This window comes from Prionailurus bengalensis, chromosome A3 (genome assembly GCF_016509475.1).
Source record: "Prionailurus bengalensis isolate Pbe53 chromosome A3, Fcat_Pben_1.1_paternal_pri, whole genome shotgun sequence".
NCBI lineage: Eukaryota > Metazoa > Chordata > Mammalia > Carnivora > Felidae > Prionailurus > Prionailurus bengalensis.
This window is the reverse complement of record NC_057354.1, coordinates 41988036-42010234: the sequence shown is the minus strand read 5'-3', so window position 1 is coordinate 42010234 and position 22199 is coordinate 41988036. Positions and strand designations below refer to the sequence as shown.

General features: G+C 43.9%; 1 protein-coding gene across 7 annotated transcripts in view; it reads left to right on the top strand.

Annotated features, from left to right (window-relative positions):
- KIF16B (kinesin family member 16B) overlaps positions 1-22199 on the top strand; it is a 289278-nt gene continuing 267079 nt past the window's right edge. For 5 of the 7 annotated variants that reach the window (XM_043602923.1, XM_043602922.1, XM_043602921.1 and 2 more), the window contains exon 1: positions 91-227. In XM_043602923.1, the coding sequence (XP_043458858.1) occupies positions 181-227 (47 nt within the window). In that variant the 5' untranslated portion in view covers positions 91-180. Of the gene's footprint in view, positions 228-22199 lie in introns of all 7 variants that reach the window. The other 2 variants (XM_043602924.1, XM_043602919.1) reach the window with 1 other exon arrangement.

The following is a 22199-nucleotide window of genomic DNA, read 5'->3' as shown; positions in this document are numbered from 1 at the left end:
GGGCATGCTCAGTGGCCCGGCAGGTGGGGCCGCCGCGGGACGCCCGGTCCGGCCTGGAGCGGAGGGGCGGGGGTAGAGAGAGGGAAGTGGGCGGGAGCGGAGGGCAGAGTCGCTAGAGTAGCCGGCTGCCGTGGGGCGCTGGGCAGGTGGGAGCCCGCGTGGGCCAGGCCGGGATGAGCGATGGCATCGGTCAAGGTGGCCGTGAGGGTCCGGCCCATGAATCGCAGGTGAGTTGGGGGAGGCCTTAGGCGGCCCCCCGATGCGCCCCCACTCGGATGAGCCTCGTCTCCAAGTCCCTTCGAAGGGCAGCCTGGACCTAAGTATCACGGGACGGTCTGCGGCCCACTGCTCCCTGGCTGTGGCCTCTGGGGGCCTGGAGCACTTCATGCTTTGCTGTCCCTTTTACCCTGCCCTGTTGGGGACCCTGGGGGTACCGAGTTCACGAAGCCACGTAGAAGATTCCTGCCGTATTAACTTGTGGAGGTTTGCGTGCCGCCCCCGCCCCCCCCCCCCCCTCAAGCGTCAAGGGATCACTTTCATGAAGGCGTAGCCTCCTTTGGGGGGAATATGAGAGTGGTTATGGGACACCTCAGCTGTCAGAGGAGCTCTCCTCAATTCTGTCAACTCAGAAGTTCTCTAGTAACAGTAATGTTACTGTTTAATTTCTCAGTGAGCGAGGATTTCGAGTCCCTGAATGTGAACCCTAACTTCTAATCAGTAACTTAGCAATTCTTAACTTCACGTTCAAGAGTGTATGGGAAACTTTAGCAAAGTTTTGACTTCAGAGGGGGAAAAAAATCAAGGACACTTAGGCACACGTGTTTGAAATCCTCTGGTGTTAACAGAGGGGAAGAGCTATAAACACATTTAGAATTTAATCTTGTATTTTTCAACAAAGTAATGCTTTTCAGAATGATTTGACTCTTTATTCACTGAAAAAACAATCTGTGCTTGCTTCTCAATGACCTCTTTATAATCAGTTTAGGAAGATGCTTTAGAAGAGTTTTTAAATTGGTTTAACTTTAAAGAATGAAGTAGACGTAAATGGTATGTGTCCTTCTGAATTGACAGGCCAAGTTCACACAAGGCCATTTGTTTTTATTGGCTTCTCATTCAAGTTGTTGGACATTTGACTTACCATATGGCTTTTCCACTTTCTCATGTCAACTTGTGGAGGTAATTATTTGGTGGTTCTGACAGCTGATTGGGGCATCAGAGGATCATAAAATCAAGTGATTGCCAGAATCTTCCTCGATTCACCCGAATCTCCCTTTTTCTCTTGGCAAATAGGGAATCATTCTGGGTTGTAGCTATTGTAAACCAGTGCTTTTGTCATTTTTAAGTTACTTGTAAAGCTTTTTAGGGAAGGAGTTTAACTTTTTTTGTAAGTCTGAAGAGAATATGGATGTTTTTCTGTGTATTCAGTCATACAGGACAGATTCCTAAGTCATTTAGACCATTTAAAAAGATTTTTCTTTATTCTGGATTTACATGTATAAAGAAGTTCCTCTCGTTCTTTGGAATAACATGAACACATGCTAGAAGATTGTATTGAGTAACTTTAGAAAGCACCTGCCAAATGCAAGGCACTGTTCTGAGTGCTATCTGGGGAACAAGGTGAATAAGGTGTTTTTTATTTTTTTAATAAGGTGAATGAGTTTGTTTTTTTAAATTTTTTTAATGTTTATTTTTGAGAGAGAGAGAGAGTATGAGTGGGGGAAGGGGCAGAGAGAGAGAGAGAGACAGAGAGAGAGACAGAGAGGGAGACACTGAATTTGAAGCAGGCTCCAGGCTCTGAGCTGTCAGCAAAGAGCCTGACAAGGGGCCCAAACTCATGAACTGCAAGATCATGACCTGAGCCAGTCAATCGCTTAACCGACTGAGCCACCCAGGTGCCCCTAAGGTGAATGAGGTTCGATGAATGTCTTCTTAAGAGCCTACTGTCTGATGGGGTAGGGACTACACCCTGGCAGGACTCTCCTAAAACATGGGGCTGGTTGGGAGGGATGGTGCAGGTGCAGTCCTTTGCCAGTGTAGGCCTTGAGCCAGTTACATGGAGTGGCTGCAGGAAACATCCAAAGTCATGTGATTTGAGGAGGTAGATTGAAGTGATGGTATTTATGCTTTCAGCAGAGAACTCTGGTGGTGGTATCAGGATTAGGGCAAGAGGTAAGGAAGTAGTGGTCTGAACCAAAGGCAGAAATGGGAAGGCTGGGTATGTACACCAAGACAGTTTACTGGCAGAATCGACAGGATTTGGCAGGTCCTTGGACGGGAAGGAGGAGGACGCGGAAGAACAGAGAACCGTTAACTGAAGTTTGATGGTCAAGGAGGTAGAAGAGGTTTGGGGAAGGTGTGTAATGAGGTTGGTATATAACCTTTTGGAAACGGGATGCAGTGTGTCAAGTACAAGCACCGTGTGGGCACAGAGTGAGTGCTGCCCTCGTGTTGACCCTGTTGTGTGGGAAGGGCATCTGTCTCTTTGGTGGCATTCGCTAGACTTTTAGAAACATGGGTTTATGTCTCAGGTGATTTGAAGACTGACATTTGGAAATCTTTTGCACATGGAGGACAATTTAAGAGTATTACAGTGAGATTTCTCAGGAGGAGAAAATCTTATCTTTATAAAGCATATATATATATATATATATGCACATATATATGCATGCATACACGTATATACATGTACTTATGTGTGTATATCTATCTATCTATCTATAGATATATATATATAGCAGGTTACAAAAATAATGTTACAGTAAGAAGAAAAGGATTGGATACTGGGATATGCTTTTCTTTAGGATTCTAGGGAGAAGATTGGCTTGCCCCTCATGAAGGAGAATTAGCATAGCAAATTGTCATAACAGAGAAAGGAGAAGTGTCTCTTGAAGGAGGTGATGGTTTTTGCTGTCAGATGTTGCCAAGATGGTGCCCTGAGGATGTGAGTAAGATGAGGTCCTTGGTCTTGGAGACAGGAGCCTTGGTAACCTTCCAAAAGGCAGTTTCAAGGAGAGACAATGATCCAGAAGTTGGACATGAAATGGAAAGAGATGGACAAATGGCTGACCAGAAGTGCTTGACCTAAACATGCAAATTATAATAGCAGTAAGAAACTATTGTTTAACAGTGAGCTTGGTGGACGTTAACTGAACATCAGGTGCTGGTGAAAGAGCGGTGATGAAATCATAAAGGGTCAAAACCCCTGAACACTTTCTTAGTGGGAATTTGACGGTAGCTATCAAGATTGGAATTTAATAAATACACTGATTGGACAGTTTCATTTATAAAGATTTTATTTTATGGATTATATTTCTGTCTACCAAGACGTATGTGTAAGGATGCGGGTAGGGATGTAGGTGCAGATGTAAAATTTTTGTTTTGTTAATCTTCAGAGGAGATTTAGGCAAAGAGGAAGCAATCGACAGAAAGCAAAAGCCTGAAGTTTTGGGAGGTGAGGATCGCTGTTGGAGCTTGGCTCTAAAAGGATGGAGGCATGGCAGGGGGATGCTGACTTTCTGAGCCAGGAGCCTTTGCAGTAACTAGTCCTTGCGAACAAGCACCCAGTGCTTGATTCAGGCTAAGATGCAGTGCCTTTGTTTTTACTACGGTGGGGCTTTGGTTATGTGGCAGAAGTAGTAGTTTCAGGTTTGAAAGAACTGTTATTTTGCATCACATAACAGCAGCTACTTTATGTGAGAGTTTGCTCTGTGGCAGTGGTACAAAATCTAATTTAATCTTTGTTACAGTCTTGGTAGGTACAGACTATTATTGTCATGCCATTGTACAGATTGGGAAACATAGTTAACTTGCTCGAAGTCAGTTTTCTTTTTCTTTTCTCTTCTCTTCTTTCTTTTAATATTTATTTAGTTTGAGAGGGACAGAGGGAGCGAAAGTGAGAGAGAGAATCCCAAGCAGACTCTGCGCTGTCAGTGCAAAGCCGAGGTGGGGCCTGAACTAATGAAATGTGAGATCATGACCTGAGCTGAAATCCAGAGTCTATGCTTACTGACAGAGCCACCCAGGCACCCCACCTGAAGTCAGTTTCGGAGGGCAGTCAGCCCTGTACTTTTTGAAAATGAGTAAAATGTTTGCAGAAACTTAATTTGTTCATTGCTTTTATGGGCAAAAGTTTAACATTTATGTATTGTCTTTTTATGCCTTATGTACGTATGTCTTATGCATGCCTTTTTCTTTGTGATATCTCCCATTGTTCTTAGGCCTGGCCTTTTCTTTTTTATCGGTTTCATGTTTTACAATTTTACAAGATACTTCTTTTCCCTTCTGAAGAGAAAAAAATAATGATTTGGTAACTAATTCGTTCATTTCCTTTTGTTTTCAGTTGTTTGCTTTTTTTTTGCAGAAACACTAGGTGATTCTTTTGCACCATCTATCCTGTCCCATTGATTTGCCAGTGTTGATGGGGCTGGGGTCTGAGGGCAGACTGCGTGGGTCCCAGTTTTGGCTGTCATTTACAAGCTGGGTAAATTTGAGCAAGACACTTAATTGTTTTAAACCTCAGTTTTCGCAACTGTGAAATGGTGATTGTAATTGTACATGCCTTATAGATTGTGAGGCAAGGTCTTTTTTATGTATTTTGTTACTGTGATTGACAAGATGACACATTTGAAATTGAAGTTCTGTAAATACGTAAAAGATTCGTGAGGTGTTACATGCAGTTCCCTCATATTTTCTGTCCTGTCCTATTTTATTCTATTGTCTTGTTAAAAAGAATGCTATTTCTAGATCCACTAGATTGACTTCCAAGATCTATTAATGAGTTGCAGTTGGCAGTCTGAAAAACAACCGTCGTGGGGTTCAAATGAGATCATGCATGTGGATAAAGCCCTCCACACAGTGCCTGGCATGCAGCGAGGGCTCTGTAAGGATCAGTTATCGTTATTGCTGTTGTTTTCACATTTTAATGATGGCAACTTTAATAGTAAGTTTTTGAAAATTTTTTTGCCAAAAAAATATTTGCGAGTGCTGGCAACAGGCCAAGTGATAGCTTTTTAACGTGCTTTCTTATCTAATGAGGCAAGACCCCCCTCAGTCCTTCCCTTTTCTGACTGTTCTTAGCTTTCTTTCCGGATTAGCCTCTCAGGTGGACCCTACAGTCATGTCTATCAAATTAAAAAGAGAAGAAGAAAAACTGTCAGTGGTATTTTGGGATTGACAGCTTTAGGGTGTACTAAAGTCTTATTTTACGAGTGTCAGGGTGGTCTCTTGGATCTGTGATGAAGACAACAGATGGCTCGGGTGTTAAGGGTGGGAGACATCTGTCAAGACGCTGCCATGTATCAGGCATCATGCTCATTTCTTTACCTTGGCAACTTCCTTTCCTGCCCCCACCAACTGAGTGACTGAGGGCTTGATTATGCCCATTTTACAGAGGGGAAACTGAGACCCTTGGATAATAGCCACTGGGGTCTGGATTTGTGCCAAGTCTACCTTCCTGTCATTTCTGAAGCTCCTCCATTATACAGACACTGAGATGAGCAGAGGGCAGGGGACAGCCAGGCAGGTAGGAACGAGTACAGTTACAAGGGGTTTTAGACCAACCGAAGCTTCTTGTAAGAATCAGTTGACAGGTAGGTAGACAGGGTGTTGTGAGGACTTTCCTTTGTTAAGCTTGGGCTTTTATCCTTTTATGCTCCAGTTTGCTGGCGGGTACGTGGCTGTGGGCCGCATGGGGCTATTTCAGTTAACATCAAGGGAGATTTCAGTTGTAGTTGCTCACTGGCGCCAGTCACATTCCAAACACTCAGTAGCCCACGTATTCAACAGTGCAGACATAGAGCATGCCCATCATCGTGGAAAGTTCTCTCCGGCGGTAAGACTGAGCTGGCTTGAGTCCCAGATTTGCCGCTTCTTAGCTTCCTGCCTTGGCGCGTAAGTGCTCTGTGGTTCAGTGTCTTCAAGTATAAAATGGAGATCTCCACAGGACCCACCTTGTGGGCTGAGATGGTGCCTGAGTGCGCTAACACTTGCTAATGCTGCTGGGCCCCAGAGCAAGGGCTCTGTAAATCTTGGCTATTATTTTTAGGCATTGGGGGCTACTGATGGTTTTAAAACAGGGTTGTCATTTGCCATTTTATATTTTCAGAAGTTTCATCTAATAGCAGTGTGGAGAACTGCTACCAGGACCAGCAACAATGAGCTTTTATTTAGTATTTGCCAAGTGCTGTGCTAAGTGCCTCTTATGCACTAGTAGTATCTCGTTGGCTTTCCTATCGTACTCTGGGATGCAAGACCCGGGGCCTAAATGTCTGTGTGAGTGGGCAGAGGCCAGTGCAGGAAGACCATAAAAACTGAAACATGACCCATGACGATGTGATTCTGGACTAGATTGGAGTCTTAAGAGGTGTTGAAATTCAACCAAGTAAATTCAAAAATCTAATAGGCTTTATTAAGCAATTTGTGAATCAGGCAGCATCCCTGTCTAGCGAATTGTAAGGAGCTCCAAGGAGTTGTACAAAATGGAAGGTTTTTATAGGAAGGAGGATGGGGTGAGAATTTATTAGCAGAAGAAAAGATTGTTTCAGGCAAGGTCACCTTCCCTGAGGGAGAACAAAGAGTCTTATTAGGTGGATCACTGTGTCTTCCTACCTCCATGGTGCTGACCAGAGAATTGTTGGCCGACTATGTTCCTGGGAGAGGTTGAAAGTACAGTTAGGTTTGATATTAAGCCCCACTTTGGTGACTTGGCCTAGCATAAGTAACTCCCATTTTGGCCTGCGGTTTTCTTTTAACATAGGAAGGGGCACAGTCGAAGGATATAACTTGCAAGCAAAATCCTGAAGAAGGCTTTAGCATATTTTCTGACTGTGAAAATAATATACGCTTATAAAACAATGCATGCTCTGAAGACAAGTATGTCAAAGAAATCGAATTGAAGATAGCTCATAACTCCATGATCCAGGGATAGCTACGTGTAAACTTGATGCATTGGAATCCCGCCTTTTTTTCCTTGTGTAGCAACACAATGTGTACACTGTTTTATACCCTACTGTTTACATTTGTAAGAGACACCCTGAAGACCAATCAGCAGTACACAGAGAGGCAAGAATCAAAGATGACTGAGTGGTTTGGGATATAAGTGGGAGAATGACTCCCCCGCAAAGTTAGGCTGCCAAGGTGAGCTGGTTGGGGTGGAGGGGCATGATGATGAGTTGAGTTGGCTCTGGATGCTGGTGAGGGATCCAGGCGGTAGGGACTCAGGTGAAGTATCAGCCCTGCGGTGTGCATTTGGATGTGGGTTCCTTGAAGGTGACGGTGGATGTGGTGGAAGTGAGCTTTGTTTCCAAGGAGAACGATAGTAAAGAAGGAAGGGTTGGTAGCAGAACAGTGTAACTGGCTGTGTGACACTTGCTCTTTAAGACTCAGTTCTCTTTTTGTAGGACATTGATTCTCAGGGTGGGCCAGGGACAGCTGGGAATCACTGAGATTCTTTTAGGAAGTTGCCAAAGTCAGAACTACTTTTGCAGTAATACTAAGATAGTTGCTCTTTTCACCCTTCTCTCATGGGGAAGTGGCGGAGTTTTCCAGGAGCACCGTGATGTACCGTGATGTCGTGGCTCTGTGTGCCATTCTATGTTTTAGAAATTTATCAGTTTTAATTTCTTATATGGTAACTGTCAGTAAGTAGTACTGCTGTTCTGCTTCTGTGAGGCACATGGCCAGACTTGGGCCCCAGCCCTCACCTGGGCACCACAAACCTGGGCGAGGCAAAGGAGAGGTGTGGTGTGTTTGTTTTTGTTTTAAAGAAGTGGAACAGAAAACAGGGAGGTAGGGGTGGGAGAAAGAAGGCTGTAGGGGGAGGCAAGGGAGGGAGGTAGGGATGGCTAGAGGTTTCTCTCACGGGGTGTGGGGCAGCTGTGATGCTCCGGGTGAGTGAGGTTCCCCAGGGAGGGTCGTGCTGTCACTGACTCACGGGATTGGGAGCACATGGAGGTTTTATCCCTTCTTTTAGATGGACTTGGCAAGTAACGTGAAGCGAGTGACTGGTGTTTTCTCATATACAAAATTTAAAAATATCTTAATGTGTATAATGCACTTAAATAAGCTATGAGTACTAGTGGTTTAAAAATGCTCTTTAGTGACCCAGAGTATTAAATAAGCATGATTTGGTATTAACTTTTTCTTTGTTTTATTCATGGAGGCTGTGGGTGAGAGATCCAGAGTGTGTTTGTCTTTCTGTCTGTGTGTCAGAGGTTATTGAGAAATGTCCAGCTGTATAATACATAGCGCTTTGGTGTGAGGTTGATTCATTTTATACATCCTCATTTCATGGTTAATTTTCTAAATTGTTTCAATAGCTTTTGCTGTTTTTGCGTGTTCTACAAGTGGGAAGCCGTCTTGCTGAAGCTTGTTTTGGGAAGGAAAACGTTCTAGTCCCACCTACGGCTGGGGGAGGATGTGTTAGTGCCTTATAATTCCCAACCCCTTCCCCAGGACTGAGAGCCTCTGGTTTGTTTTGGTGGCCTGACTACATTCCGTCCGGCTCCAGTTGCAGAGACAGTCCAGGAAAAAGTCCTTCATGGGAAGGCGGGCATCGTTCCCTTGGATTCAGCCTGCCAATTCCCATCAAGCTCAGAGGAGGTTCCCGCCAGCAGGACCTGGAAGGTTCCCCTCACTGTCCGGGGCTCTGGGCTGAGTGCTTGTTTCCTGCTCTATTTCCAAATACATTCATTATTCATTGTTGCTGCTTAGTAGGGGAGAAATAACTACGTCTGTCATCAGCATAGACACTCTGAACAAATTTCAGTGGGATATGTAGAATTTAAAGTCAGTTGAGAAAGAGCTTTCGCTAATGGTGCTGATCAGTGATTTTTGTCATTGATTACTATTGCCAGCGGCTCATTCATTTACTAGGAACTCTGCTAAGGCTTGTGTGGTTGCTATCTAATTTAATTCCTAGCAACAGCCCTATAGGAGTGAATACTGTTATCTCCATTTTATAGATGAGGAAACTGGGGATCAGAGAAAGATCGGGTCCTGGCCCCAGTTTTATCACATTACACTGGTTTTCTGGCTTCATAGCATTTACATTATCTGAGTGTATGTATGTGTGCATATGAATGTATTTTTGTGTGTTTGCTTTTTTATCATGTTCTTGCATAAATTCTGTGAGAGCCAGTAGCCTGGTCAGTCTTACTCATGGATGTTTCTCTGAAGTCTAGAACTGTGCCTGGCAGAGAAGGGTACTCAGAAAATATTGCATTAATTACTGCCACCTCCCTTGCTCCCTGTTTCCCCTATCTTTCAGTCTGTGGATGCTTATAAGGAATCAGGAACCCCTAGCCCAGCACCTGTTACAAGAAATCAGGAACTCCTAGCTCAGCACCTGTTTTAAGGAATCAGGAACCCCTAACCCAGCATCTGTGGGATGTCTCGCACTGCTCTGTGTGAGGAGGATAAGGGAACTTCGATGATCTTCCTGTTGGATATTAGGAGGACAAGAGAAGTAGAAGAGGGCTGAGGAGGAGCCTGGGTGAAGAATAACAGCTTTGGAGCTTTCCCTGCATATTAAGTTAATTATACACAAATTGCACATCAAATACTCATTATGTTTATCTCTTAAGGTTAGAGAATTGGAGATAAAACACTTACTGTGTTTAAATGATACATAGTTTATGGGACAAAACACTCATGTGCCTTTTTTCAGGAAAAGGTTTTGTGTTTTTTGTTTGTTTTTGTTTTTTTAGCTTTTTATCTTGAAATAATTTTGGAATTCCAACCTTCCCTAATATTCATGTCTTACATAACTGGGGTACAGCATCAAACCAAGAAATTATCTGTATAAGACTATTAATGAGACTATAGTTTTAACTGACCTTTCTCTGTTCCAGCAACCAGTGCAGGACCCCACCTCACACTTTGTTGCCATGTCTCCTTAATCTCTTCTGGTCTGTGACAGTTCCTCAATTTCAAAAGAGTGCCAGTCAGTTAGCCTGTGGAATGGCCCTCAGTTTGGGTTTCTCTGATGTTTAATCATGATTGAATTGAAGAGACAGTGTTGTTGAGAACACCACATAAGTAATATTCTGCTCTTCATTTCACATCATGCCAGGGTATGTGGTGTTAGTCTGTCTTCTTAGTGGTGATGTTGACCTTGATCACTGGTTAACGTGATGTCTGCTGGTGGTGTCTGTGGTTGATAAATATCTGAGGGAGATACTTTGTGGGGAAAAGTTTTTTTTTTATTATTTTTTTTAATTTTAGAGAGAGAGAGTGCCGGGGGGGGGGGGGGTGGGCAGGGTAGGGGGTAGGGTCAGAGGAAGAGGGAGACTGAGAATCCTAAGCAGCTTCCACACAGGGCTGGATCTCCTGACCCAGATATCATGACCTGAGCCGAAATCAAGAGTCATGCTTAACCAACCGAGCCACTCAGGTGCCCCTGCAGGAAAAGTTTTAAATTTCAGTTTTATAACACTGTTTTTATCTCCATGGGAACACATTTCAGATGTTCTAATAAAAGTTATTGTGAATATAAGATTCATTTAAAATATCCCCCCTACCCAACCTTGTGAAAAAGGATTCATCATACTTAAAATGAAGGACATTTGTGTTTTGGAAGGCTGATGATGATTGTACAGGACTGTATACTTCTGACATCTGCAGTAAGACACGTATTAGCTCACCACATGCTGATGTGTTCTATTCTCTACTGTTTCATTAAAAAAAAAAAAAAAGATAGTTGTTACCCGCTAAATTGATTTTAAGATCTGCAGTTTGGAAAACACTAGTGTAGTGGATTTATTGTCCAGAACAGAAATTGGTAAAATCTGATTTTGTTTTTTTTTCCCGAGAGAACATCAAAGTTAGGATTGTGTTAGATTGAAAGTCAATCCTGTTTCCTCTAAGACGCTGGAGGGCTCATGATCCCAACAGGATAAATCAAGCTTAGAAGGAGATTTTTCAACTTTTAAGAGGCTAGGATTCTGAACCTACCATGCGATGTCTACTCTCAGGATCTTGCTTTCTTGAGCCCTCATGGCCTCATGGTCTTCACCAGGTTACACCTGCTGATTCTTATTTTCAGGGTTTTATTAACAGAGTCTAAGCCATCACAGTGATTCTGCTTGGAAATTCTGCTTAGGGCAGAGGTAAATCACTCTGTGAGCTCCCTCTTAGTGGGACTTAAAGTTCCCTAGGAAGGTTTTAAGAAAAATAATTCAAGGTGATGGAGACTAGCTCAAAAGTGAGAACAATTGCAGAGATGAAGCTTTTAAAAACAGATTTTGGTCTCTTCTTTTTCCTTAAGTTTTCCTGTGAGCTGTCTCTACTTGATCAGATTGAAAGGCAATTGTGAGAAAAATGTCACCAGTCCTGGGCTGGGACTCACATTGATGATCCAAATAAGGTGCTTTTCTTTTCTTCTTTCTCTTCTTTGTTTTGAGGTGGGGTTATGCCTTACCTGCTGAGCATCCTGGAAGTATTGGGCAAGCACTCTGCCCTGTCTAAAATGCTGAGTTGGTCTCTTGCTTGAACACTCCTTGCTAGGAACCAGCACAACAGTGTACTTCCCATTCCCCCCCAACTCCCCCAGGTGCAGGTGGTGTAGTCCTTCTTTTCTTCATTTTATTTTAATATATAAAAACTTTTCATTTTGAAACACTTACAAAAAGTTGCAGAGTAGGGCAGAGTTTTCACGTGGCTTTTGCCCAACTTCCCTAAGTATTATAATCTTAGACAACTATAATTAAAAACCAGCATAGTAACACTGATACAGTACTATTCACAATAGTGAATCTTAATCTGACTTATTCACATTTCCCAAATTTCCCCAATAGTGTCTTTCTTCAGGTCTAAAATCCAGTCCAAGATCGCACAATGAGTTTAGTTGTCTTGTAAAACATCTTAATTAAGCTCTTTTTGTTCTTAGGGCCAACTTTGTCTTTCCTGATATGATACTAAGGGTAAGAATAGATAACATTTCCCCTAGAACAACTTTCTTTGAAAGATTGAGGAATTATGCCTCCTGGCATCCTTTTTTGGATTATAGACAGACACTTTGAGCTGTTAAGACCTTGGTTGGATTAATTGTTCCACATGTCAAATGGAAAAGACACATGGGGACCTTTCATCCTTGATGGGGTGGAAAGGTTTGGAATTTGGAGTGAGTTTGGGGGAAGGCAGGTCTTAGTGATGTGCCAAGAATTTTTTTTTTTTTTTAAGTTCATTTATTTTGAGAGAGAGAGAGAGAAAACATGCATGAACATGCACAAGCAAGTGGGTCAGGGCCAGAGAGAGAGAGAATCACAAGCAGGATCTGTGCTGTCAGCACAGAGCCTGACGTGGGGCTCGATCACATGAACCAAAAGATCATGACCTGAGCTGAAAACAAGAGTCAGATGCTTAACCGACTGAGCCACCCAGGCACCCCTCAAGGATCAGTTTTAGACATAATTAGTTAAATTTGTAGTACAGGGGCTACAAACTCAATGCCTACATGGGACCAGATAGGCCTTCCACAGTCCACATTACAAACTCTGAGTCGGGGAGGTAATCGTGTGTGGAGGGGCACTTGCTAGTTTCTCTAGTAAACTTCCCCCCATGTTTTAAGGACTTCACACTAAACTTACCAACACCGTTTATCTGTTGCTCACATAAGCAGATCACTGTGTGTAGTTCCCAGTCAGCTGGTGCTCCTGGAGCCTCTACTCTCTGGGCCTCACCATCCTCTCTCTCCAGCTAGTGGAAGGCAAGTGGAGGGTAGGGCATGTTTTAAGGACTTCACACTAAAGTTACCAACACCGTTTATCTGTTGCTCACGTAAGCAGATCACTGTGTGTAGTTCCCAGTCAGCTGGTGCTCCTGGAGCCTCTACTCTCTGGGGCCTCACCATCCTCTCTCTCTAGCTAGTGGAAGGCAAGTGGAGGGTAGGGAGGTGCACCCACCTCCGTGGTGTGGAAGAGACATGTCACTAGTGCTCACCTCCCATTGGCTACATGGCCACACCTGGCTGCAGGGAAAGCTGGAAACCGTAGTTATTTTACTGGCTGGGACACCACTTCCTGGAGATAATTCTGTACTGTAAAGGGGAAGCTATCTAGTTCTGCACACTGTGTCTCGAGAGGCAACTCCATCTGTTCCAGCCAGTGATACCATCAAGGACCTTTGCACTTACCTTTCCATGTGGTACAGGTGTGGAAACCCAGATGTCCACATGTCCTGTTTCTTCCTTCTTAGTTAGATGTCACCTCCTCAGTTGTCTCATTGAAAATATCATCTCCCATGCCTGGTATTTCCTATCTCCCTTCTCAATTTTTTATTTTCCTTATCACTCTTATCACAATTTGGACTACTGTGTGTTTTCCTTTTTTAGTGGTTTATTGTCAGAGTTACTCTATGAGGACCGGGGCCATTCCTGTCTTGTTCTTGGATATCTTTCTTGTACTTGACATGTGTTCAAGTATTGAATAAAATGGGAACACGGACTGTTGAAATCCTCAAAATTTCAAATGTTGGCTAGGGTTATAGCTAAAACAAACAAGCAAACCATGTCTATGGGTGTGATCCTGGCTGCTAGCCTGGGCCTTGGGTGGAGAGCCAGGTGCCAGGGGCTGGGGCTGGAAGACATGGGTTTGTTTTCCAGGTCTGCCACTTGCTCATTGTGTGAGTTTGGGTGTGTCATTTTACTTCTCTGGGTTTCAGAGCCTTCTTCTACAATGTGAGACTAATAGTCCTCCCCACCTGCCCACCCGCACCCCCCACTTGCTGAATTATTGGACTTACTGTGTATCGAACTGTGCCAGACCCTGTGCTGGTTGCTGGGGGAATGAATGCTGAGTGAGGTGACCCCAGGAAGTTTCCAGGGAGAGGGGAGGTTTGATCTGGACTTCACACAGTGAAGTGGGAAAGAGTCATAGCAGAGTAAAGATATTTTAGTCATTAAGTACTTATTGAGCAGCTGTGTGTGCAGGGTGCTTTTTAAAGTTTGGAGATTCTTTGCTGAACAGGATGATAAAGTTGCTGCCCCCAGAGAGCTTATATTCTAGTATACTACTGTCGAATAGAAAGGCAGTGTCCCCCACGTATGTAATTTAAAATTTTCTGGTAGTCACATTAAAAAAAATAAAAATAAATGGGTTAAATTAACTTTATCAATCTAATTTAACCCATTATATTCAGAATGTCATTTCAATATGAAATCAGTAGAGTAAGTATTAATGAGATATTTTACATCCCTTTTTTGTACTGTCTCGGAAGTGTGGCATGTTTGTTATACTTACAGCACAACTAACCACGTTTCAAGTGCTCAGTAGCCACATGTGGCCAGTCACTGCCATATTGGACAGCACAGGTCTGGGAAGTAAACAGATCATATGTAATGGCAGGTAGTTAAAAGTTCTATAGGGGCGCCTGGGTGGCGCAGTCAGTTAAGCGTCCGACTTCAGCCAGGTCACGATCTCGCGGTCCGTGAGTTCGAGCCCCGCGTCAGGCTCTGGGCTGATGGCTCGGAGCCTGGAGCCTGTTTCCGATTCTGTGTCTCCCTCTCTCTCTGCCCCTCCCCCATTCATGCTCTGTCTCTCTCTGTCCCAAAAATAAATAAAAACTTTGGGAAAAAAAAAAGTTCTATAAAGAAAATAAAGCAGGGTAAAAGGATAGCTAACCATACCAGGGGTCAGGAAGGGACTTTCTGGGTAGATAAAAGAAGGTGATGAACTATGGGGATATCTAAGAAGAATCCTCTAGGCAGAAGGAATAGCAAGTACGAAGGCCCTATGGCAAGAACATGCCTGGAATATGCACTGGATACTGGAAGCCATGTGGGAGGAAGTGTGATGCATCATGTGGAGCTCAGGAAACCATGGTAAGGTTGTAGGCTTATTGTGAGTGTGGTTAGGGCCATGGCAAGAGTGAGAGAATGGGAGTGACCTGATCTGACTTCACTTGTCCAAAGGTCACTTGGGCCACTGGTGGAGAATGGACTGTAAGGGGACAAGAATAGAAATGGGATGATTTGAGCAAGAGGTGTGGGTGTATATGATTATGATCATTCATACAGTCTTTCATCCTGCAAACATTCATTGGCCGCCTACGAAGTGCTGAGCATTATAGTTAGGCACTGGGGATACCAATGGGCATGATCTATTTTCTCAGGAAGCTCAGGCTAACAAATGAGTGGCTGGTTCAGAGTGGCAAGCTTGAGTAGAGGGGCAGGCAGAGAACAAAGGGAGCCATTCTGTTGAGTAGGCAGGTGTGGTGATTTCTGGCTGTCCTATTTCTTTGCATGACCGATCACCAGGCTGGTGTCAGGCTAAAATAACTTGAGCTTAGGTGACCTGTAAGACCCTCGTAGCACTGAGGTCAGCAGCCTATATTCTGTTGACTGTTGGGCAGCCGCTGAAGATGAGTTCAGGGAGGTGTGGGGTCACACTCAGCCTGTGATGCAGGTAGTGGACCAGTTCTGGAAACAGGAGGATGGTGAGAAGGGAAGATGGGACACTGCAAAGGCAGGCTTTTGTCCCCAAGGGAAGCTTATTTCCAGTGGTAATGGTAACTTAGCCTACACTTTCTACTAACCAGTGGTTTTCAGATTTTCTGCTCTTTCTAATGACCAATAAATTAATTAAAGGATCAGCGGAAAGACTTCACTCCTCCCTGCCTGGAACATAAGTGCTTGTGGAACTGGTTTGATTATAATTTGATCTTGGCTGGAATTCCTCCCTCCTTTGATTTTGAAGAGTCGGAGGATTTTGTGGTTGTTTCTTTTTGCTGCCTTTCCCCTTTTCCCTTTTTTTCTGCTCTGACTTTTGAGAGAGAGCTATTGCTAATCAGTCCTAGATACATCGGATTTATTTTCTGTACCATCTTTCTTAGCCTTTGGAGCACGTTTGTAGTTCTTGATTTGCTATTTCCGATTCATTTATTCATTCCTTCATTCAGCAGACATGGAGTGCTTTCTGCATACGGGAAACGACTTTCTTTGTGTGTGAGCTTTTCCTTGGAAGGATACCTTTGGACTGTTTACTGATTACATTAGCGAGGCAGAGATTTCACTGTCCTGTAATCCCAGTCTTTCACACAGTACTTAGTACAGTGAAGGTGTGATAGAGGCATGGATATGGAAGAGCAGGTAAATTAGATGCTTCTTGTATCCTGGCTGTAGAGTGCTTGCATGGAATAGGCATAATCAGTGCTATTATAATTTTGTCTTGTACTTTTTAGGATTTCACGTGGATATTGTGATGGCAAAGCACAATCTGACATAACTCAGTAATAAATGGACAAAGTCTACTAGTCACCAAGTATTTGGTTTTACTATATAGATAATAAAATACCTTAGGTATTTGGAGAAAGGAAGATAGTGTGAGCTCAAGTCTATAGGTAAGGAGTTATGGCAGGAGTTGAACATTGTGGTCTGACTAGGCTTAGCTTGGTGAAAAGCAGAGGTTTTCATGGTGACCTTGACATTTTGTCCAGCTACTGAGCTTTTATTGAGCCCTTATCTTTGGTCAGAGACGATCGAGGCCATAGTCCCTACTCTCTAGTAGCTCGTGACCTAGTGGAAGTGACAGGAACAAAGGGAGCTTCAGAAGACCCCTAGGTAATGATGGTGTATTCGAGACATGATGTATGAGGGTGGGGGTGTTGAGTGGCGCCCCTTCTAGGGATGGGAAGAACATTCCAGAGGAGGATACCATGAAAGGGTATGTGTCAGGCCATGTGCTAGACCAGTGATTCTCAAACATTTTTGGCTTTGGGGATTTCTGCAGTCTTAAAAATTTTTGAGGACCCCAAAGAGCTTTTGTTTTTGTGGGCTACATAAGTCTATTATTTACCACATTAGGAATTAAAACAGAAAAATTTAAAACATAGGAGTATGTAAGCACACATTCCTTTAGTCGTCAGAACGATTCATCACACACATTGCAGCCCCTGGAAAACTCCACTGTGCACTTGGGAGAGAATGAGAGTGAAAAAGACAAATAATGTCCTGGTATAATTATGAATATAGTTGGCCTTCTAAACCCCGTCCCCCCCACAGTCATTAACAACCACAAGGCAGCTGCTGGGTTGCATGTTGGGGATGTAGTGGTGCATAAGCCAGGCACTGTCCTGGTCTTTGTTGGACTAGGTCCTGTGGTACTATGTACGGAAGCTTGTGGTGAGAGCTGGGGTCTAATTCAGACTTGGGGCATCAGGGAAGGTGCTTAGGGGAGAAACATCTAGCTAGATCGGAAGTGGGCGTTGGCCAGGGACAAGTATAGCAGATGGAGGGAACAACGTGGAAGGCCCAGAGACCTCATTTGAGGAACTGAAGGAACTTCCAATGGCTGTGTGTTAATAATGCATTTGCTAGAACAATACCAGCAGTTTGCTTTCTCTGTGCAGCTTCAGTGTGATGTGATTTTATCCACTTGTTTGTTTTCAGAGGCACACATGGCTGTTCTTAAGTCCCTTCCCTATGTGGCTTGTAGGCAGCTGAGGGCCTTGTTTCTTGGCACTTGTGTTGGAGAGCTTCCTGTTTCAAGTGCTGAACTGGGTTTGTCAAGCTTTGAAAATGCAAATGGAGCAGAGCCATGAAACGTGAGGGGGCTCAGTGTGCAGAAGAATGGAGACTGAATTAAAAAGCATAATTAATCATAAAAGAACAGAAAGGCGACACTTGAGAGTTGAGGACTTGAGTGAAACAGAAGTGGAACTGCTCGTTTGATGTCATCGTGTGATCGCAAGATGAGGCCTCGGTCTCAGACAGTGAGTGCCATTGCATTGTGTGCTAGCTCTCACCCCTCCTCCCCTCCTCCTTTGAAATGAGGTCCAAATTAGAGATGCCAGTATTAACGCCAGGTGCAACTAGAGACTTCCTTTGCCCTCATATAGTTGTTGTAGGAGGGGCCTGCTTTATTGTGCATTTACTGTTTGGTCAGCTGAGCCCCAGAAATGAGGACAGACCTGTTTTGCTTTCTGCCTGTTTGATTGCAAAGAACATCATGATATCAGAGGACTTTCTTACTTCAGGGCCTTCTGGCTTGATGACAAGGTTATTTCTTTCATTTCTGCGTAAATTGTGGTAGTGTATTCAGTTTCAAGGAATCTGGGATGAGTTCTTGAGTCTTAAGAACCAGCTAATGCTGCCCCAGCAGTACAGCTCTGGGGAAAGACAGCTTCACTCTTCAAAAGGGGCACACCTCGAGGGTATCAGGACATGAAAATACTGGCAGAGAGTCAGAAGGATTGAAAATTAAAGAGGTGCAGCCTATGCTAAAAAGATAGAAGCTATTCCTCACTGGTAGTTTAAGAAATCCTAAAGATGTTAGAAAACCTGAACAGATCACACCTTATTTGCTCCAGGCTGGGTTAAGTCATGTTTTATTTTGTTAAAAGTCAGCTTCATTGGTTTCATCACATCAGCCAGCATTGTCCTTGGCTCTCTGTCCCTCGAGGTGCCATGGGGAGAAGATAATAGAATCCAACAGAAAGTTTGAGAAGCCACAATCAAATTCTTTAGATTTGCTGCCAGTAGGTCATTTAAAAAGGTTTTTTTGCCATTAGAGGCATAACCTGCTCTCTGAAGTCTCCCAAGTTTTCTATGGGGTCTCAACTCCCGTGTCTGGGGAACTGGCGGAGAGCTGGTGACCTGTGTGGGCTGCGGGGGTAAGCCAACATCACCTTCCTTTCTGCTGTTCTGTGGAGTATGGTCATAGGAGTGCCATTGTATTTCAGGAATAACAAGAATATTCACATAAGATCTTCTGATTTTTTAAAGTACTGACAATTAATTAAAGATATTTTAGAATACAGAGTACACTAGTCCTAGCCTTCGGATGCCACTGAAAAATATCTGGCATAGAATGAATGTTTAAAACTTCTCCCCTACATCAAAATAAAATGCTTCTGCACAGCAAAGGAAACAACCAACAAAACTAAAAGACAGCTTACCAGATGGGAGAAGATATTTACAAATGACACATTTGGTAAAGGGTTAGTATCCCAAGTATGTAAAGAACTTATATAACTGAACATCAAAAAAACATAGTCCAATTAAAAAATGGGCAGAAGACATGAACAGACATTTCTCCAAAGAAGACATCGAGATGGACAACAGATAGATGAAAAGATACTCAACATTGCTTATCATCATGGAAAGGCAAATCAGAACCACAGTGAGATATCATATTATATCTGTCAGAATGGCTAATATCCAAAAGACAAGATATAACAAGTGTTGTTGAGGATGTGGGAAAAAAGGAACCCTCATACACTGTTGGCGAGTGAAAATTGGTGCAGCCACTGTGGAAAACAGTGTGGAGCTTCCTCAAAAAATTAAAATAGAGGGGTGCCTGGGTAGCTCAGTCAGTTGAGCGTTTGACTTCAGCTCAGGTCATGATCTCATGGTTCGTGGGTTTGAGCCCCGCATCAGGCTCTGTGCTGACAGCTCAGAGCCTGGAGCCTGCTTCGGATTCTGTGTCTCCCTCTCTCTCTGCACCTCCCCTGCTCATACTGTGTCCCTCTCTGTCTCAAAGATAAACATTAAGAAAAATTAAGAATAGAAACACCACTTGATCCATTAATTCCACTACTGGGTATTTATCCAAAGAAAATGAAAACACTATTCAAAAAGAAACATGGACCCCTGTGTTTATTGCAGTGTTACTTACAATAGCCAAGATACGGAAGCAGCCCAAGTGTCCATGGATAGACGAATGGACAAAGAAGATGTGGTACACACACACCCACACCCTTACACACGTAGTGGAGTATTACTCATCCATAAAAAAGAATGAAATCTTGCCATTTGCAACAGCATGGATGCATCTAGAGAGTATAATGCTAAGTGGAATAAGTCAGAGAAAGACAAATACCATATGATCACACCCATGTGGAATTTAAAAAACAAAACAAATGAACAAAAAAAAGACAAAAAGCATACTTTTTTTTTTTTTTAAGTTTAGTTATGTTTGAGAGAGAGAGAGAGAATCCCAAGCAGGCTCCACACTGTCAGCACAGGGCCTGATGCAGGGCTCAATCCCATGGCCCATGAGATCATGACCTGAGCCGAGATCAAGAGTCAGATGCTTAACTGACTGAGCCACCCATACATCCCCCCAAAACAGACTCTTTAACTATAGAGAAAAAATTGATGGTTGCCAGAGGGGAGTTGGGTGGGGGATGGGTGAAACAGGTGAATGGGATTAAGAGTACACTTACCATGATGAGCATTGGGTGATATATAGAAATGTTGAATCACTGTGTTGTACAACTGAAACTAATACAGCATTGTATGTTAATTATACTGGAATTAAAAAAAAAATCTTTCTCTCTTATTTGCAACTCTTCAGACCATTTCCCCTTACTACTTTTCTGCATTACCGGTGTTTTCAATATTTGGTGGTGGGGGGGGAGTTGTCATCTTTGAGTGCTCCTGACTTGTCTCACTGTTGTCTCACAAGCATCTTTGAATTCTACTGAATGCTGAAAGATGCTGGTCCTTTCCGTGTTTCTGTGAAGACCAGGAAAGAGGTGTCATGGTTGGGGAGGGGGCTCCTGGAAGAGGCAGCCCTAAAGTAGCTTCTGTGAACAGTGCTGGTAATGCTGAGGACAGCAATTGGGTCTGCATAAGCCCGTCCTTCACTGCGTGCTTCGACTCTGTCCTCTGAATCCCGTAGTCTTCTCTAGGGCAGGTAGGGCAGGCAGGACTCATCCCTGTATTATGAACGGGTAGGCAGGCTTGGTCAGCAACACATTGGTCAGTTAGAGCTGCGGAATGTGAACCTGGCTCTTTGGACCCTGAAATTCTGGGCTACGTTGCTCTGACTGTGGCAGACTGCATGCCTGAGCCTGAAGGCCTTTTCTTCTTTGTTGAGAATTTTGGTGGCCTGCTTGATATTTTCCCACCTCTGTCATCTGGTTTCATACAAGGTCCGTGGTCATGGTGCGTTTTCTCCTTTGGGCTTTGCTAATGACATTGTGGGGAAAGCCCAGCTTGCCCTTCTGAGACCTTTAATGGGGGAAGTAGAAAAACCAGGAGTTTAGGATGCTGGCCTCACATCTCAGCCGATGGCTTCCCACCCCAGAGAGTGGATTTAACTCGTAGGGGGTGCAGCTGGGCATCAGGAATTTTAAAGTCCCTGGGAAATTGCTGTGTGCAGCAGAGCTGGAGGACTCCTGAGTTGGGAGACAGCTGGAATGTGATTACTGGTAACGCTCCAGCTCCTGGACACCCCGCATGATGTCAGAGTGCTCTCCATTGATGCCTCATGTTTTCCAGGTGATGACGAAATGAAAATCGGCCTGAGTGTAGAGCGTGGCTTCTTCCTCTGTTCTGTTTCTCTGCTATTGTGCTTTGTTTTTGTTTTTGTTTTTTAATGTTTATTTATTTTTGAGACAGAGACAGAGCATGAACAGGGGAGGGGCAGAGAGAGAGGAAGACACAGAATCTGAAATGGGCTCCAGGCTCTGAGCTGTCAGCACAGAGCCCGACACGGGGCTCGAATTCATGGACTGCGAGATCATGGCCTGAGCCGAAGTTGGACGCTTAACCGACTGAACCACCCAGGCGCCCCTCTGCTGTTGTGCTTTGTATCACTAGTCAGAAACTGCAGATGGGGCGTAGCATACTCCGTGTCTGACCAGTGTGGTCTGAAAAGCAGTGAGAGCCAGGGCAGGCAGGGAGCAGCTCTTCACCAAGCCTGGCTGTGTTTAGGCACCAAGGAAGGTGGTGTGACTCAGTTTTGTTCCAAGAATAGCCTGGAAAGGGTCTGATGACCTACCCCCTTGTCTCCTAGTATACAAAATGTGGGTGTTCCTTTAGGCAATGATTGGGTTTCCCTTTTGGACTGACTGCATTTCACTTACCATGTCAACCATATCAGATCTTTCCTTGGTCTGGCCTCCCGTGCTGGGGTGGGCCTTTGCTTTTACAGACTGTTTGGTCTCACCCACATGGGGTGATCATGGGATGGTGAAGGTCACGGTCTATGATTATACATCGCTGTATACCTGAGAGCCTCGTAAAGGGAGACATGCATTTGTCCTTTGACCTACTCCTGCCTCTAGCCACTGTTGCCCTCTTTAATTTATTATACAATTGCAAGCTTGCCCTCGGGGACAAAGGGAAGGGGCTACTGGGCAAGAAGGACGGCATTCGTTTCCTGTCTTCAGACATCGAGTATATAGTCAGAATCACTAGACACCTTTCTCAAGTATTTAAAAATAAGTGAAGGAAGGGGCACCTGGGTGGCTCAGTGGGT